The sequence below is a fragment of the Neoarius graeffei genome, chromosome 2, assembly GCF_027579695.1.
Source record: "Neoarius graeffei isolate fNeoGra1 chromosome 2, fNeoGra1.pri, whole genome shotgun sequence".
In the NCBI taxonomy this organism is placed as follows: domain Eukaryota; kingdom Metazoa; phylum Chordata; class Actinopteri; order Siluriformes; family Ariidae; genus Neoarius; species Neoarius graeffei.
In genome coordinates, this window is record NC_083570.1 from 55,687,420 (window position 1) to 55,705,677 (window position 18,258).

The window sequence follows — 18,258 nt, forward strand, 5'->3', positions numbered from 1 at the left end:
AACAGCCTTCCAAGTAGTGTTCAGGAATCAGACACAGTCTCAGTGTTTAAGTCTAGGCTGAAAACATATCTGTTTAGTCAAGCCTTTTGTTAATGGTGTTTATGAGGTAAAGGTGTAGATCTGGAGGGTCCTCAGACAGAGTGTTTTGGTAAACTGGGATGTATGGATGCTGTCAGTCCCCACTCGCTTGCTCACTCGGGTTTGTTGACGGTGTAGTGGCTGGCTGCTTTATGTCCCGGGGCTCCCTCATGCCTGTGTTACCTTCTGGCTCTCCCCTTTTAGTTATGCTGTCATAGTTAGTTGCCGGAGTCCCTGCTTGTACTCAGTGCAATATGTATACTGTTCCTACTTATTCAGGTGACATTGGGCATACCTAACAACCTGTGTTTTCTCTCCCTCTCTACCCCCCCCCAAAAAAAAATCTGTCCCTCTGAGTTACATGTTGGTCCTGGGATCGAGATGCTGACCTCTTCTGCTCCTCGGACCTGCTTGATCCATCCTGGTGCCCTGTGTCTGGTCGGAGTCTCATCACATTGCTCCTGTGGAGGACGGCCCCATGAGGACAGTTGAAAGTCACGCCTGGAGGATGCTCTGGACTCTTACAGTAATGCTTTTATGGCTGAGGACTACAGCTGACTTGCTAACTTTAGGACTGCAGTTGTCATGAACAGTTTTGCTCTCAAGTTTCCATCAATGAAGAGTTTATAACATCAACGAAACTGACTTCATGTTAAAACTGTTAATATTATAGTCATGCTGTCTGTTGTTGCCCAAATGAGGATGGGTTCCATTTTGAGTCTGGTTCTTCTCGAGGTTTCTTCCTCATGTCGTCTGAGGGAGTTTTTCCTTGCCACCGTCGCCACAGCCTTGCTCATTGGGGATAGATTAGATATCCCAAGTCTCCCGGAAGTTCCGGGAGTCTCCCGCATATTGATAGTGGCTCTCTGATGCCCGCAAATTGGATAATATCTCCCGGAATCTAGAGCAAGTGAGCAAGAGCGTGCACGCGAAACATTAATGTCTGCATCACGCATCTTAGAATGTGCGCATATGACGGAGTGAGCAAGGGAGACTGCGCGTGTACCTGTTCATGTAGCGCACTCTGCAATAAGATCATCGATAAACAACGTCCTGATGAAAATTCAACACCTGAGAACTAATATGCTCCAGGAAACTAGTTTAGCAATCCTACACAGATCTACCAAGGACTCACTTCTCCTTCTTAAGTCATTTATTTGCGTTTATTTTTCGGTAAGTTGCAAGTTGGTGTATAACCACGAGGTTGCTAGTCTAGCTAGCATGAACTTTTATTATATTGGCACTAGTGAAACGTATACTGAAGTACTGTATACCGAACAAGCTTTTTTTTGTCACCGTTATTTCTCTTCCTTTTGAAACCACTGTAAGATGGAAAAGACTGAAGAGGATATACAAAAAGTGATGCATTCTTATGCTAAGAAATCTTTGAATAACATGCTTGAAGCAAATGCAGCTGAGTTGGTTGATCACAATATGCATCTAGCTCTACAAGACACTCCTATGCCCAAATCAAAGGAATCTAAAACTCGTGCAAGCGACGGTTATGAGAGTGGCGATCCTGAACCTGTGTCAAACTGTCACCTGCTCAAAGTAATGGAGAGAATCGAGAAAATGCAGGAAGAATCTCTTAGGCGTATGTATTCACTTGAGGGAACCATTAAAGATAATACGAACTCCATCCGACATGCCACTGAGGCCATTGAGTTCATGGGGAAACAAGTGGAGGACGTTAAGACTGATGCTGCATCCTTGAAAGGCAAAGTTTGCATATTAGAAAAAGAGAACAAAGAACTCCTTGCCAAGTGTAGTGAGCTGGATGTCTACAAGAGGAGGTGGAATCTACGAGTGGCTGGCATTCCGGAGAAGAAAGGCGAAAACATCAGACAGAACATTATCGACCTCTTCCGTCAGATCTCACCCGAGATCGCGGGTCAGCTCGCCTTCTCAGTGGATGTTGTCCATAGATTGGGTCCCCGCTCCGATGGCACACAACAATTTAACTGATGCATCATCGTACAGTTCCTGTCTCGCGCACACAGGGACACGATCTGGAGAGACGCCAGAACCGCCAAGATTCTCTGTGACAAGAACATTAAGATATTTGAAGACCTGACACAGGAGATAAAGGACGCTAGAAAGAAATTGTGGCCACTGGCAGAGAAGGCAAAGAAAGAAGGGAAGCAAGTGGGCTTCCGAGGGAGCTTTGCTTACATCGAGGGTAATAGGGTCACAAACTAAAATTGTGATTGATGGTATTTGCCACTTTGCTGTTATTGCAAACATCTATGACCAACATTTGCTCCTTGAATATAGATACTTATGCATATCTCAGTCACTCATAGTAAGTTCACAAACACAACTTTTGAAGCTTTTGATTATCAACTGAATTAATACCTTAGTCACCAGGTGGTGGCGCCCACATCCTGTGTTATCACGTTGCTTAAGGGAGATATACAAGTTTTTTGTTTGGTTTTCCTTATATTTTTCTTTTTCTTCGATTTTTCTTTGAAAAGTGGAAAAGGAAATAAATAAATAAATAAGATTATATACTTTTTGGTTCGCCAGTTAGTAAAAACCATTTTAGCTTACTGTATTGGAATGAGTTTTCCCATTCCCTTGACATATGCAACTCAGGTTAGCTGATCTGTTGCAGAGTTATCCTGCTCTTAATTGTTCAGTGAAAGAAGTTTGAAAACTTTCTTGTTTGGTGTGTTTTCCATATTGTTCTGTATGTCCTTATCTTTGATGTCAATTAATGTCAGGGGTATGAAAGATAATGTGAAGCGCAAGGCTTTATTTTTATTTGCAAAGAAATTTAAGGCAGACTTTAATTTTTTTCAAGAATGTCACTCTACTCTTCATGATTATAACTTTTGGAGGTCATAGTGGGGAAATGACATATGTGGCAGATCACAGAATCCAGGGACACATGTCTGCTCGGGGGCATTTTGAGTTATTGACAGATTCAGAAAGTGCAGTTTCTAAGCTTTCCAATGATGCCTTCCATGTGGAGATCTGACAATATTTGAAGAATGTGTGGCCTTTTGAAAGTGCATACTTCTTAAAACAGAAAAGGGAGAAAATCGCCCTCAAAATTTTCCATCTCAGCTACTCTGGGTGTAGGGCGGGCACATAATGCTGCTCATTTGCATGACATTAAGGAAAGCCCTACCCCCTACTAGCTAGCACGATACTACTTTCATGTAAACAAAGATCACCACGTCAATTTTCCTTCCATGCAAAGTATGCCCAAAACAATTATGAAGTACAAAAATAAGTCCTAAAGTATACTTTAACGTTTTGTGGTTGAAAAATTACTCACACCGTAAGAAAGAAAGATAGCACGATGATGACACTACTAACACAACACTAGTTTCAGGTAAAGCCTCAGTCACAACCGGCCATATGTGCTCCTACGGCCGGTCTACATGCAAAAAAGCACAAGAAACACACGGAGAGCGCGCATGAAACACACGAGAGCGCGTGTGTGAAAAGCACGAGAGCGCACGTGTGATGTGCTGATTTTCGAGCCGCAGACCGGCCGCAGAGGTTCTTTGTCATGTCAAACAAACTCTACGGGCGCTTACGTTTTTTTCAGGTTGCAAGACAAACTTACGGCCAACGCGCGTCTTTCTCCATGAACAAAAAAAAAAAAAAACGCAGCGATTTGGGAAACGCCAAAAATCACACGGCCAAAAAATCGTACGTCCGGTTGTGACCTAGGCTTAACCAAACCACAACACTCTCTGTTACATGCAAAAATAACCACACAGCCTTAGATTAATAAACTTACCCCATCAGAAAGAGAAATGGCGCCTTGCACGCACCAATGCCTCCGATGGAATGTAATCCTAGAATGGTCCGTGTATCATCCGATCATTCAAGTATTCCATTCAGTCTGGAAAACGAGGTTGCGGTTTTTTTTGCTAGAAATGGTGATCTCCGATGTAAATACCGTGTGTCTGTTTGCTTCGCGGTGTTTCAGCTCCTCTGCGCTCTGTTTAGTAACTTATTCCATAGTGAAATTACATGCCTGTATGCAGCTAAGTAGCCATGCGCTCAGCCCGTATCATACAGCTGATTCGCGAAAAAAAAAACAAAAGACTTAAATCATCATGTGAATGGCCCATATGGTAATTTACCCACACCCCCCAGCAGGCTACAGTCCTGACAAAAACGAGACAATTTGCAACAAAAAATGTATGCTTTTCCAACAAAACAATCTATTATCTGAAATACTGATTGCATTCTTCAAGATCTCATCTTGCACATGATGGAAAAAAACAAAAATCACAAATTTCGAAAAAAGATGCTTCTTTTGCGATTATCTCGGATTCGTTTCGGCCGACATGTGTCCCTGGATTCGGTGAGGGGTCACATTATGGTTAGCACACGGATCTGAATGATCAGCTGGGGTAGGAATATTCAAGCACGGCTTCAACGGGAGTGTTATAGAGACTTATCCAGACCTTTCAGGTCACTATGTTTGTTTGATAATATCCACAAACAGCCTTACTATAATTTTAGTTAATATCTATGGTTACCAATCCTCCCTGGATAATGGCATGCTTTTTGACAATTTAGAGAAGATTTTGAGGTGGCTATCCAAATACCCCAATGCCTCGTTAATCCTAGGTGGGGATTTCAACATAGCATTAAACAATACCCTAGACAGAAATCCTCCAAGGCAGTCAGTGTCTATCAACCCAGCCCTAAAGTGTTTTATGGACAAATTTGATCTTATTGATATATGGAGGAGTTTGTTTCCTAACAGTTGTCAATTTACTTGGTCTAATAAGGATGGGTCAAGACAATCAAGAATTGGTTATTGGCTGATATCCAAATGCTTGACATACAGTAACATCTCAGTTGAGCTCTGTAATGCCCCATTAACAGATCATAAAACAATCTGTTTGTCAATACCCTTATCTGGGTCCAACTCTGCAGGCCCCAAGGCTTCATTCTGGAAATTGAATAATTCTGTCCTCAATTACTCCCAGGTTAAAGAACAAGTAAAAGAATTAATCAAAATTCATTGGAATAATGCAGAAACACAGAATGCTTTTGGGAGAAATTGGGAACTGTTAAAATATGAACTTGGGATGTTTTTAAGAAAGTTTGGTGCGGATCTGGCCAAACAAAAAAGGGCATCTGAGGAAGAAGTTTTAAGTCAATTAGATTGTCTTTCTAAAAAGGAACCCTTGTCTATTACAGAGAGAGGTGAATACATTAAACTTCAAAACAAACTTGATGAGCTATATGAAGAAAAAGCTAAAGGAGCACATGTCCGTTCTAGAGCAAAGTGGTTAGAAGAGGGGGAGCAAAACTCTGCCTATTTTTTAGATTAGAAAAGAATAAAGCTTTTCATGCTACAATAGATAAATTAAAAGTGGACAATAAAATATTTAGCAATCCTAAAGAGATATCTGCCTTCTGCCATAGCTTTTACAGTAATCTGTACACCTCTAGATACTGCGAAGAAGTGTCCAACTCTTTCATGGAATCAATTAACCTTTGTAAATTGCAGTAGAGGATAGAGATGCATGTGACTATAACATTTCCCATGATGACGTCTTACAAGCTATTAGGAATTTGAAAAACAATTAAAGTCCTGGGTGTGACGGTATAACCTCAGAGTTTTATAAAATGTTCAGTACAGAACTAGCCCCCTTTCTATTTACAGAAAGCATATGAAATTCTACCAACAACAATGACTCAAGGTGTTATCACTCTCATCCCTAAACCAAATAAAGATATAGAAAACCTAGAAAATTGGCGTCCTATTACACTCCTAAACAATGACTACAAAGTGTTAGCTACAATATTTGCTAATAAACTGAAACATGTATTGGACTCTATCATTGATGAGTCCCAATCTGGATTCGTGAGGAAGTGTCATATTGCAAACAATATTAGACTTGTCTTAACTTATTAGATTATAATGAGCTTGTCAATGATGATAGTTTCATTCTTTTTCTAGAATTTTACAAGGCATTTGATTCTCTTGAACATGAATTTATCTTAAAAGCCCTTGTCAAATTTGGATTCAGACATTTCTTCTGTAAAACTATTAAAACCCTCTATAAGAATGGTAGTAGCTCAGTTAAATTAAAATATGGCACATCTCCTAGATTTAATGTTTCTTGTGGAATTAAACAAGGTTGCCCTATCTCACCGTATTTATTCTTAATAGCCTCACAACTCCTTGCTCTTCATATTTCAAATAGTGAAGGAATCTCAATAGCTGGTAGACAAATCATTATTAGTCAGCTTGCTGATGACACCACTCTTTTTCTTAAGGATGCCTCCCAAGTTCCTATATCATTAAATATCATTAAAGCATTTTCTGAAGCTTCAGGTCTCCACTTGAACATTAACAAGTGTGAACATTTGTCTATAAAAGATTGTTCTATGCCCTTTATACATAACATCCCTTTAAAGGTCCCCTTGCATCATTTTTTCATTAATTGTGTGGTGGTCTCTAGTATGAATGAATGCCCTGTGAGCCAGTTTTGGTGAAAAAAAATGCTGTGGTTCTCCTGTTTCAGGCTGTTCTAGTTTGGTGGAGGAGTGGGTGGCGGGAGAACGACAGGATTTCAGCTCTTACTCATTAATATTCATGACAGGTAAACGTGTTACCTCTGATTGGCTAACAGCAAGTAAACGTGTTACCTCCGATTGGCTAACAGCACTGTGACGCTACCTCCAGTGGGTCAGAACAAGCGGATGTGGGTGTCTTTGTAAAAACTGTTTCGAATGGCTATTATGGTCTCGACATCAATGTTTTGACCAATAACAATGTAGATGTGGCAGCGGGGGCGTGGCCGAGCGTCGGTCTGTGAATGGAGGGCGGAGTCAGGGAAGGTAAGTGGGAGAATCACTGCACCTGATGGGAATTAACGTGTATTTGTGTGTCTTCCCCAGTGACCGCGCACTATAAGAGGAGAGGGAGAGCAGAGGAAGGGAGCTCTCTCCCCAACCAGAACGCTTGTATATGTGTGCGCGTGTGTGACTGGGAGGGAGTCATTCATTCGTTTATTTATTTATTTATTTATTTATTTAATTGAATACTCCCTGAGGCAGCGGCTCTCATCAAGGCACGAGGCACGGAGCGGAGCTTGCCTCGGGGTGTGTGGGGGGAATAACGTTCCCTGGCTGGGAGCTGATGGGCCCTGGCAGCGCTGGTTCATTCGGGATAGGGCAGGGGTTGCTGGCTGCCAAGTCTTGGGAGGCTGGGACCTAGGGTTAGGGTTAGCTGAATTACGTCCCGAGGCGCAGAGCTAGCCCACCCAGGGAGCACTCTTTCGTTCAGGAGAGGGCAGAGGCCGCTGGCTGCCAAGTCTGGGGAGGCTGGGACCTCCCCTGCCCGAGTTACGAGCATGCAAAGTCGGGCTGGAGCCGCCGTTAGAAACAAAACTGATGCGGAGCACCGTGCCGTGCCTCGGGGCGAATTACGTCCCGTGGTGCGGAGCTAGCCCACCCTGGCAGCACTGGTTCCTTCAGGAGGGGGCAGAGGTCGCTGGCTGCCAAGTCTGGGGAGGCTGGGACCTCCCCTGCCCGAGTTACGAGCATGCAAAGTCGGACTGGAGCCGCTGTTGAAATGAAACTGATGCGGAGCACCGCGCTGTGCCTCGGGGCGAATTACGTCCCGTGGTGCGGAGCTAGCCCACCCTGGCAGTGCTGGTTCCTTCAGGAGGGGGCAGAGGTCGCTGGCTGCCAAGTCTGGGGAGGCTGGGACCTCCCCTGCCCGAGTTACGAGCATGCAAAGTCGGGCTGGAGCCGCCGTTGAAATGAAACTGATGCGGAGTACCACGCCGTGCCTCGTGGCAAATTACGTCCCGTGGCGTGGAGCTAGCCTGCCCTGGGAGCACTCTTTCGTTCGGGAGAGGGCAGAGGCCACTGGCTGCCAAGTCTGGGGAGGCTGGGACCTCCCCTGCCCGAGTTACGAGTGTGCAAAGTCGGGCTGGAGCCGCCATTAGAAACAAAACTGATGCGGAGCACCACGCCGCGCCTCGGGGCGAATTACGTCTCTCTCCTCACGCTTTCTTCCCATGGGCGGTCGCAAGCCAAGGTGGGCAAGGCCATGAATACTAATTTTCGAAGTGATGTCACTTCGTATGGCTTTTTCTGATCCGCTCGTTTTTCCGACTATTTTCTTTCATAAGCTAATACAGGGAATGGGAGTAGAATTACATTTTCACATGCAGCATGCATATGCAACTCGGAGTGAACTATGGTATTTCAAAAAGAGCCAGTATTAAATGTTTTTGGTGGAAGGGCACCTTTAAGGAACCAAGTTACATACTGTACTTAGGAATTACAATCTCCAAAGATCAAATCTCTAGATCTTCTTTGAATTTTAACCCCATCATTAATAAAACACAAAAGAAACTTAACTCAAAGGGACCTGTCTTTGAGAGGCAGAATACTTTTGTCCAAAGCTGACAGTATTTCTAGAATTACTTATAGTGCTCTTTCTTTGGCTGTTGATGGTGGTCTATTAAAAAAAATTGACAATATGTTATTTAACTTCATTTGGAAAAATAGGATACAGTATGTTAGAAAATCAGTTATAATGAACCAGAACCATTGTGGTGGGTTGAATTTCCTAGACTTCACGACATTGAATAACACTTTTAAAATTAATTGGATCAGACAGTTTATGAACAACCCGACATCACTTTGGAATTTCATCCCCAACTATGTTTTTTCCAAAGTTGGTGGCCTGGAATTTTTGCTTATGTGTAATTTCAATGTATGTACGTAAGCTCCCGTTGAAGTTGTCAAATTTTCACAGATGCTCTTGCTTGGTCTCTCCTATATAAACACAATTTCTCACCGCATAGATGTTACATATGGAATAACAAGGATATTCTTTACAAAAGGAAAACTTTATTATTTGATAACTGGTTCAGAAACAACTTCATCCTAGTTAGCCATGCTTTTTGATTCCAATGGTAGACTATATGAATACTCTGATTTTTTAAGAACGTATGGTACCTATCACTGTTAAGGAACATGCTATTGTTTTTGATGCAGTTCCTACAGGTATCATTATGCTGTTAAAGGGCAATTTGCCATCACACTTTGCTCATTTGACCTCTTTATCTGACACGGTTATAGGCAATCTGTGCTTATCCTCAAAACATCACAACATCAATAGAAAAATCAGAGCTGTATTTCAAAGTGACGTTGTTTCTCTCCCATATGTTGTCCATTTCTGGAATGGTATTGTAGAGAACATACTGTACATTGGAGAAAGGTATGGACTTTACCATTCAAGTACTTTGTTGCAAATAAAGTAAGAGAAGTCACCTTTAAGTTAATTCATAGATTTTACCCTGTGAAATCCTTTCTTAAACGTTATAAACAAGACTGTAACGGTTCGAACGTGTGGGTGGAGCACAGAGGACAGCAGGACAGAGATCAGGTGTAACCAAAGGCTTTATTACCACACTTTTCATCTCTCATCTCATCTCATCTCATTATCTGTAGCCACTTTATTCTGTTCTACAGGGTCGCAAGCAAGCTGGAGCCTATCCCAGCTGACTACGGGCGAAAGGCGGGGTACACCCTGGCAAGTCGCCAGGTCATCACAGGGCTGACACATAGACACAGACAACCATTCACACTCACATTCACACCTACGGTCAATTTAGAGCCACCAGTTAACCTAACCTGCATGTCTTTGGACTGCGGGGGAAACCGGAGCACCCGGAGGAAACCCACGCGGACACGGGGAGAACATGCAAACTCCGCACAGAAAGGCCCTCGCCGGCCACGGGGCTCGAACCCAGACCTTCTTGCTGTGAGGCGACAGCGCTAACCACTACACCACCATGCCGCCCCTCACACTTTTCAGTTTAACAATATATGTTCGGCACATACAGAGACACACACTAGCGTCTCGTCCAGGGATGAGCTCCTCTGCTCTCGCTCTCCCTCCTTAAATAGTCACTGGGAAGACACACACAAACACAGGTTAATTGCTGTCAGGTGTAGTGATTCTGCCACTTACCTTCCCTGACTCCGCCCTCCTGTCACAGACCGGCGCTTGACCACACCCCCGCTGCCACATACCCCCACCGCCCGACTCAGGCAGGGCGGCCGTCCGGCCTGCAGCCGACTCCACCCCCCCCCTTGACTGGAGAGGAAGTCCGCCACGACCATCTGCGCCCCCGGCCTGTGGACCACCTTGAAATTGAAGGGTTGGAGTGCCAGATACCAACAGGTGATCCGCGCATTGGCATCTTTCATGTGGTGGAGCCACTGGAGGGGCACGTGGTCTGAACAGAGGATGAAAGGGTGCCCCAGCAGGTAGTAACGGAGGTCGAGGACCACCCACTTGATCGCCAGACACTCCTTCTCGATCGTGCTGTAGCGCCCCTCACGCACTGACAGCTTCCTGCTAATGTACAGGACGGGGCGGTCCTCCCCCTCCACCTCCTGGGACAAAACCGCCCCCAGCCCTCTGTCCGATGCATCGGTCTGCAACACAAAGGGGAGAGAAAAGTCAGGGGAGTGTAAAAGTGGCCCCCCACACAGTGCAGCCTTCACTTCAGAAAAAGCCCGCTGGCATTGCTCTGTCCACTGGACCGGATCTGGTGCCCCCTTTTTAGTGAGGTCAGTCAGCGGGCTGGTGACGTCCGAATAATTAGGTATGAACCTACGGTAATAGCCAGCCAGCCCCAGGAACTGCCTCACCCCCTTTTTGGTCTTGGGCCTCGGGCAGGCCGCAATCGCTGCCGTCTTATTAATTTGGGGACACACCTGCCTGTTGCCCAAGTGGAAGCCCAGATACCGTACTTCCACCCGCCCAATTGCACACTTCTTTGGGTTGGCCGTGAGCCCCGCTCGTCTCAGCAACCTAAGGACGGCCCTCAGATGTTCAAGGTGCCTCTGCCAGTCATTACTATAGATGATAATATCATCCAGATAGGCGGCCGCATAAGTGGCGTGAGGGCGGAGGACTTTGTCCATCAGCCGCTGAAACGTAGCGGGCACCCCAAACAGCCCAAACAGAAGGGTGACGAATTGGTGTAAACCTAATGGTGTGGAAAAGGCCGTTTTCTCTCGGGATAGTGGAGTCAAGGGGATCTGCCAATATCCCTTCGTCAAATCCAGCGTCGAATAAAAGCGAGCAGTGCCGAGTCGATCAAGCAACTCATCAATACGAGGCATCGGGTACGCATCGAATTTAGACACCGCGTTGACTTTTCTATAGTCCACACAGAACCGGACCGACCCATCGGCCTTGGGTACCAAGACCACCGGGCTGCTCCAGTCACTGTGGGACTCCTAGACGATGCCCATTTTGAGCATGGTCTCAAGTTCTTCCTGAACCACCTTTTTTTTTGTGTTCGGGTAACCTGTAAGGGCGGCTACACACTACTACCCCCGGGGGCGTCTTTATGTGGTGCTCTATGAGGTTGGTGCGACCGGGTAGGGGCGAGAACACATCCGAAAACTCGGTCTGCAACTGGGCGACCTCCGTGAGTTGGGTTGGGGAGAGGTGGTCTCCACAGGGGACCGGAGAGGTGTGTGATGCCAATGCCCTCTTTTGAACCTCCGGTCCCAGCTCTGCCTTTTCCGGAACCACCGACACCAACGCCACGGGGACCTCCTCATTCCAGAGTTTAAGCAGGTTGAGGTGTTAAATTTATAGTGCCCCACCCCTGTCCGTTCGCCTCACCTCATAATCAACATCCCCGACTCGCCATGTGACCTCAAAGGGCCCTTGCCACATGGCAATCAATTTGGAGCTCGAAGTGGGCAACAGTACGAGTACTTTATCTCCCTGGGTGAACTCCCTAAGGTGCGCACCCTTGTTGTACAGGCGGGCTTGCCGTTCCTGGGCCTGCCGCAAATTCTCCTGAGTTAGGTGGGTGAGCATGTGGAGTTTTGCGCGCAGGTCCATAACGTATTGCATTTCGTTCTTGCTTTGTGAAGGTCCCTCCTCCCAATTTTCCCGCAGCACGTCTAGGATGCCGCGCGGCTTACGCCCATATAATAATTCGAACGGGGAGAACCCCGTGGAGGCTTGGGGAACCTCTCGCACTGAGAATAACAAGGGCTCGAGCCACTTATCCCAATTACGTGCGTCCTCACTTACGAATTTTTTAATGATTTTTTCAGGGTGCAATTGAACCGTTCCACTAAACCGTCCATTTGTGGGTGATACACACTGGTGTGGATCGGCTTAATCCCCAATAACCCATACAGTTCGCGCAGTGTCCGTGACATAAATGTAGTGCCTTGATCAGTCAGAATCTCTTTCGGGATTCCGACTCGGGAGATGACGTGGAAGAGCGCCTCTGCAATACTGCATGCTGAGATATTGCGCAGAGGCACTGCTTCCGGGTATCGCATTACATAGTCCACCAGAACTAATATAAAGCGGTACCCTCATGCTGACCGATCTAATGGTCCAACGAGATCCATCCAATTCTCTCAAATGGGGTCTCGATCAGTGGAAGAGGGCGCAAAGGCGCTTTTGGAATGGCCGCTGGATTTACTAACTGGCATTCGCGGCATGCCATACACCACCTATGAACATCGCCGCGAATCCCCGGCCAATAGAATCGGGCCATTATTCGGGCTAGTGTCTTATCCTGCCCTAAGTATCCAGCCATGGGATTAAGGTGAGCCGCCTGGAATACCAATTCCCGGCGGCTCTTCGGAATCAAAAGCTGCGTGACTCGTTCTTTAGTTTGAGTGTCCTGAGTCACTCGGTATAACCTATCCTTCCTAATTGCAAAGTAGGGGAAGGATGGGGTGGTGTTCGGCTGGAGCGTTTGACCATCGATTACTCTCACTTGGTCAAACGCATGTCGCAGAGTCTTGTCTCGCAATTGTTCTAATGGGAAATCCGCGAGGGATTCCCCAATAGAGAGAGGAGGAGCCGGCGGCTCCTCACTCTGACGCGGAGATGACGTAGACGGCTCTGTGACAGCTGCTCCTGCCAAAGCAACACCGGGACCTCCCCCTGTCAAATGGCAGGACCCACACTTTACTAAGCATGTCATTAACCCCCGAAATCCCGGCCAATCAATCCCCAAAATTAAAGAGTGGGTAAGGCGAGGATTAACCGCCGCCTTCACTATAAATTTTTCCCCTCTGAAAAAAATGTGGACTGACACCAAAGGGTAGCTGTGAACATCCCCGTGCACACACAACACCTTCACCCCCTGTGCTCCCCCCAATGCCTCGTCTTGAACCAGGCTTTGGCGAATTGAGGTCTGATTACAACCCGAATCCACCAACGCCTGATATGTAGCCCCTTGGATACTCACCGGTATGCAATACGCTTCGGCCCGATCGAGGGCGGCCTCTGGCGCATCGGGGATCCGAACCACCGTGCCCACTTCCATTGCCATGCACTGTTGTTGCAGGTGGCCTGGCTCCCTGCAGTGCCAGCAAACCGGCCCGGGCTTTCCCTCTGGACCGGTGTTCTGGGGCTCACTCACCTGAGGGGGGGGAGAGACAGACACAGAAGGGAGAAACGGGAGGGCACCGCGGGTGCGGCGGGCCGGCTGAGGTGGTGCCGGCCCCCGTCTCCGCGGTGGGGGAATGGGGCGAGGACGGGACACAGAAGGAGGGGGAGAGAGAGAGAGAGAGAGAGAGAGAAGAGTAGACGCTGTCTGCTGTCCTGCCGCCGGAACAGCCGCCAAATGATCCTGCGCCAGCTCCACTGCCTCATCCAGCGACACCGGGCGGTGGCACTGGACCCACTCCGCGGTTCCTGCGGGTAAGTGAGCGATGAACTGCTCCAGCACCACCTGGTCGATGATCCCCTCAGCGTCGCGATCGTTGGCCCTCAGCCACCGCCAGCAGGCGTCCCGGAGCTGCTGGCCGAACGCGAATGGCCGGCCGACTTCCTCCAAGCGCAGAGCGCGGAAGCGCTGGCGCTGCTGCTCCAGCATGCGCCCCACGCGCTGGAGGACGGCCCGGTGGAGGGCCACGTAGGCCAGCCGGCGGTCGGTGGGGAGCTGAAGTGCGGCCAGCTGTGCCTCTCCCGTTAGGAGGGGGAGGAGGCGCGCCGCGCGATGCTCCATCGGCCACCCCGAGGCTTCTGCGACCTGTTCAAATAGCGTGATGAACGCCTCGGGGTCGTCCTGCGGGCCCATCTTGGTGACAGTGAGGGGAGACGGGCCCGCGGCCGGAGCGCTGGTGGACCCCGCCGACGCGAGGAGGTGCCGGAACTTCCTACTGGGCCAGCACCAGGGCTTCGAAGTGCCGCTCTTGTTCCTTCCGGAGGGTGACGAGCGCCTGGTGCTGGCTTTGCTGGGCCGTGGCGAGGGCGTGGACCAGGTCGGCAAACTGGGAGGACTCCATGGAGCTGATCGGTTGGTGCTCCACTCTGGATCCCAAGTTTCGGCACCACTGTAACGGTTCGAACGTGTGGGTGGAGCACAGAGGACGGCAGGACAGAGATCAGGTGTAACCAAAGGCTTTATTGCCACACTTTTCAGTTTAACAATATATGTTCGGCACATACAGAGACACACACTAGCGTCTCGTCCAGGGATGAGCTCCTCTGCTCTCGCTCTCCCTCCTTAAATAGGGTGCGGTCACTGGGAAGACACACACAAACACAGGTTAATTGTCATCAGGTGTAGTGATTCTGCCACTTACCTTCCCTGACTCCGCCCTCCTGTCACAGACTGGTGCTTGACCACACCCCCGCTGCCACAAAGACATTGATACTAATTGCTCCTTTTGTAATGTACTGCTAGAAAACACTTCACAACTGTTTTGGAACTGTCTTCACACTGTGAAATTTTGGTCAGAGGTCCAAGGATTTATCCACACTGACCTAAATATCAATCTTTTATTTGTTTTAAAGATGTATTCTTTGGTATATTTGACTATGAAAAAGAGTATGAGAGCAAATACTTCATTATAAACTTATTTTTGTTTGCCAAGTACCACATCCACAAATCCAAGTTTAATGGTGGAAAACCTTATTTTCCGGCCTTCATGATTGATGTGAATAACTACATTGAAACAATAAGATACTCCAATAATGCTAAAGCCCAGAGAACTGTACTTTTGTATGGAACTATTGTATAACTCACTTGTGACTTTTGTTTATTTTTTTAGTATTTCTTGTCCTCCTGTCTATACCTGTGGCCTACATATGCCTTGTGATATGTCTATATTGTACCCTGACACGTGTATGTACTTGTCTAGTCTGATATGTGTCGTCTAAAAAAAAAAAAGCCTGTTCATGTAGCGCATGCTAAACAAAGAGCATCCTGATTGGTTTACTCAGCAAAATAAGCCAATCAGCTTTTAGTGTGGGCGGGCTTTTATCTCTTTTCTCGAGGACCAAAGTTTTCAGTTCAGCCTACAGGATCGTCATGGCAGAGAGAGAGAGCACCCCAAAAAACGAAAATACAAAACCCACTTCACCTCAGATTACACAAAAGAATATCCTTGTCTAACAAGGGTAGAAAATAATGACAGTTTCACGCGATGTACTGTTTGCAACAGTGATTTCAGCGTTGCCCATGGTGGCTTAAATGATTGTAAAAGACATGTTGAGGTGAGTAGTGTCATTTCATGTGCATTATATTTAGATCTACAACAGGCTGTCATGAAAAGACCAAACTTCATCTCATCTCATTATCTCTAGCCGCTTTATCCTTCTACAGGGTCGCAGGCAAGCTGGAGCCTATCCCAGCTGACTACGGGCGAAAGGCGGGGTACACCCTGGACAAGTCGCCAGGTCATCACAGGGCTGACACATAGACACAGACAACCATTCACACTCACACCTACGGTCAAATTAGAGTCACCAGTTAACCGAACCTGCATGTCTTTGGACTGTGGGGGAAACCGGAGCACCCAGAGGAAACCCATGCGGACACGGGGAGAACATGCAAACTCCACACAGAAAGGCCCTCGCCGGCCATGGGGCTCAAACCCGGACCTTCTTGCTGTGAGGCAACAGCGCTAACCACTACACCACCGTGCCACCCATAATATCTCATCTCATCTCATTATCTCTAGCCGCTTTATCCTTCTACAGGGTCGCAGGCAAGCTGGAGCCTATCCCAGCTGACTACGGGCGAAAGGCGGGGTACACCCTGGACAAGTCGCCAGGTCATCACAGGGCTGACACATAGACACAGACAACCATTCACACTCACACCTACGGTCAAATTAGAGTCACCAGTTAACCTAACCTGCATGTCTTTGGACTGTGGGGGAAACCGGAGCACCCGGAGGAAACCCACGCGAACACGGGGAGAACATGCAAACTCCACACAGAAAGGCCCTCGCCGGCCCCGGGGCTCGAACCCAGGACCTTCTTGCTGTGAGGCGACAGCGCTAACCACTACACCACCGTGCCGCCCCGCCCATAATATAATAATATAATATATTATATTATATATATGTTATTTACCGGGCGGCACAGTGGTATAGTACAGAGCCTGTACAATAGCAATGACCTAAGCATGTACTGAAGCCTTGTTTACCTGACAGAAAGAGAAAAAGATTAATAAAAACAAGGCGTCCCAGATGTGATAGGCAACTCAAAAAAATCTCATTTTGGCAGAAAAGTATGAGCAAAAAATAACATATAGACAAAACAAACTATTATTTTTTTACGTTGAAGATTTTCATCTATACAGCGATCAATTCCATAAAAACATTTTAAAACTTTTTACTGCACAAAATTATTGGACATACCCAAGCTTTCAACTCTTTCAGGAGCCTTCATCAGGGATGGGAAGTGATGTCATTCCTTTGAGCATGCAGTGCACATGCCCAATAAAATATTGCCCCAAACTGCTGGTAGTTGATACCTCCCCCCGGTCTTGTTTAGGGAGGGTCTGTGAGTCCTAATCTGAATGGCCTCCTTCATGCCCCGTCTAAACCAATCTAAATCTTGATCCAATATCTTGACATTATCCAAATCAAATTTGTGTCCCTTATAATGTTTGTGAATGTGTTGGGAGACTTCAGAAGACATAGCACTCGGTCTGCAGTGCTCCATACATCTTGTTTTGAGTGTCCTTTCAGTCTCACTAACATAAGATGCACTACACTGTTCCGTGGCACTTCCTTCACACTTAATTAAATACACCGGGCCACAGCATTCACTCGTAGGAGTAGGGTCTTTAGGTCTCACCAACAACTGCTGTAAGGTGTTAATTGGTTTAAAGTGGACCTGAACCTATTCCTTAAACACATGTCACAAGTTTTCCCAAAGGTCTTTCACATAGGGCAAATTTACATGGGACACACATTTAGGTTTATCCGTAGACTCCACACCAGCGTCTTTCCTCCTACGCACTTTGGTGTCCACCAGCTGAAGTGTCCAATTTGGGTAACCACAATCCTTAAGGGTCTGTTGGACATGCTTTACCTCCTTAGTCCTTTCTTTAGGGTTGGCCACCACCATCCTATTATACTCCTATTATATTTTGTTCTGCATAGTTATAACCGTCCACTAATCCTAAGCTAAAAGAAAATTGAATTCTCATGCATATGTACTGTGTCTTATTCCAAAAGAAATCTGAATGTCAGTGTGAGAAAGCCATGCTTCCACTACCCGGCTTGAAACAAAACAACATGGCAGTGTAAGCCATGGAGCCTGGGAGAGTAAGCTGTAAGCTGTGTAAGGTCTGGCCTCTTCTTCTCTCCTCTCACCATGGTCCTGTTGCTAGTTGGTGCAGTGCAAATTGAGAGAAGAGTTAAGCAACCATCTGTCTGCTTTGCCTTTTAGAGGAAGCTTGGCGGTTTCCAGTGGTCCTCCCATCTTTAAGTCAAAACAATAACCCTACAATGCATAGCACAATACATTTAGACACATAAATAATCACACATAACCAGGAGTGGACATTAATTTTGTAGTTGTAGTGTGTTGCTGTACTTAAGTATTAGTTTGGTGTATCTATACTTTACGTGTGCATAATTAAAATTGAATACTTGTACTTAAACAGCTTTTTTCCAAAATCAAATTTTACTTTTTATTCATTACCATTTAATTTAAACCTTCTTCTTTTAGATCTTCTTACAATTCACAAAAGTCTCTTCTTCTTTCATATATCCAATGGGTGTATACTATACATCATTAGAATGGACTCGGTTTAGCATCCAATCATTTCAGTTTAGCCCAATCTCAATCTAGAAAAAAAAAATATTTTACCAAAATCATACACCATGACTTTTTTTTTTTGTATATATAGTTCAATTGTGAACAATAGC

The 18,258-nt window shown here is 46.5% G+C and overlaps 1 protein-coding gene across 1 annotated transcript in view; it reads right to left on the reverse strand.

Moving 5' to 3' along the window:
* Positions 1 to 17,809, reverse strand: part of saxo4 (stabilizer of axonemal microtubules 4) — a 29,941-nt gene extending 12,132 nt beyond the window's left edge. The window contains 2 exon segments of the mRNA XM_060902924.1: positions 16,461 to 16,523; positions 17,701 to 17,809. Coding sequence (XP_060758907.1) covers positions 16,461 to 16,523; positions 17,701 to 17,809 — 172 coding nt within the window.
* Positions 17,810 to 18,258: the final 449 nt, after the last annotated feature.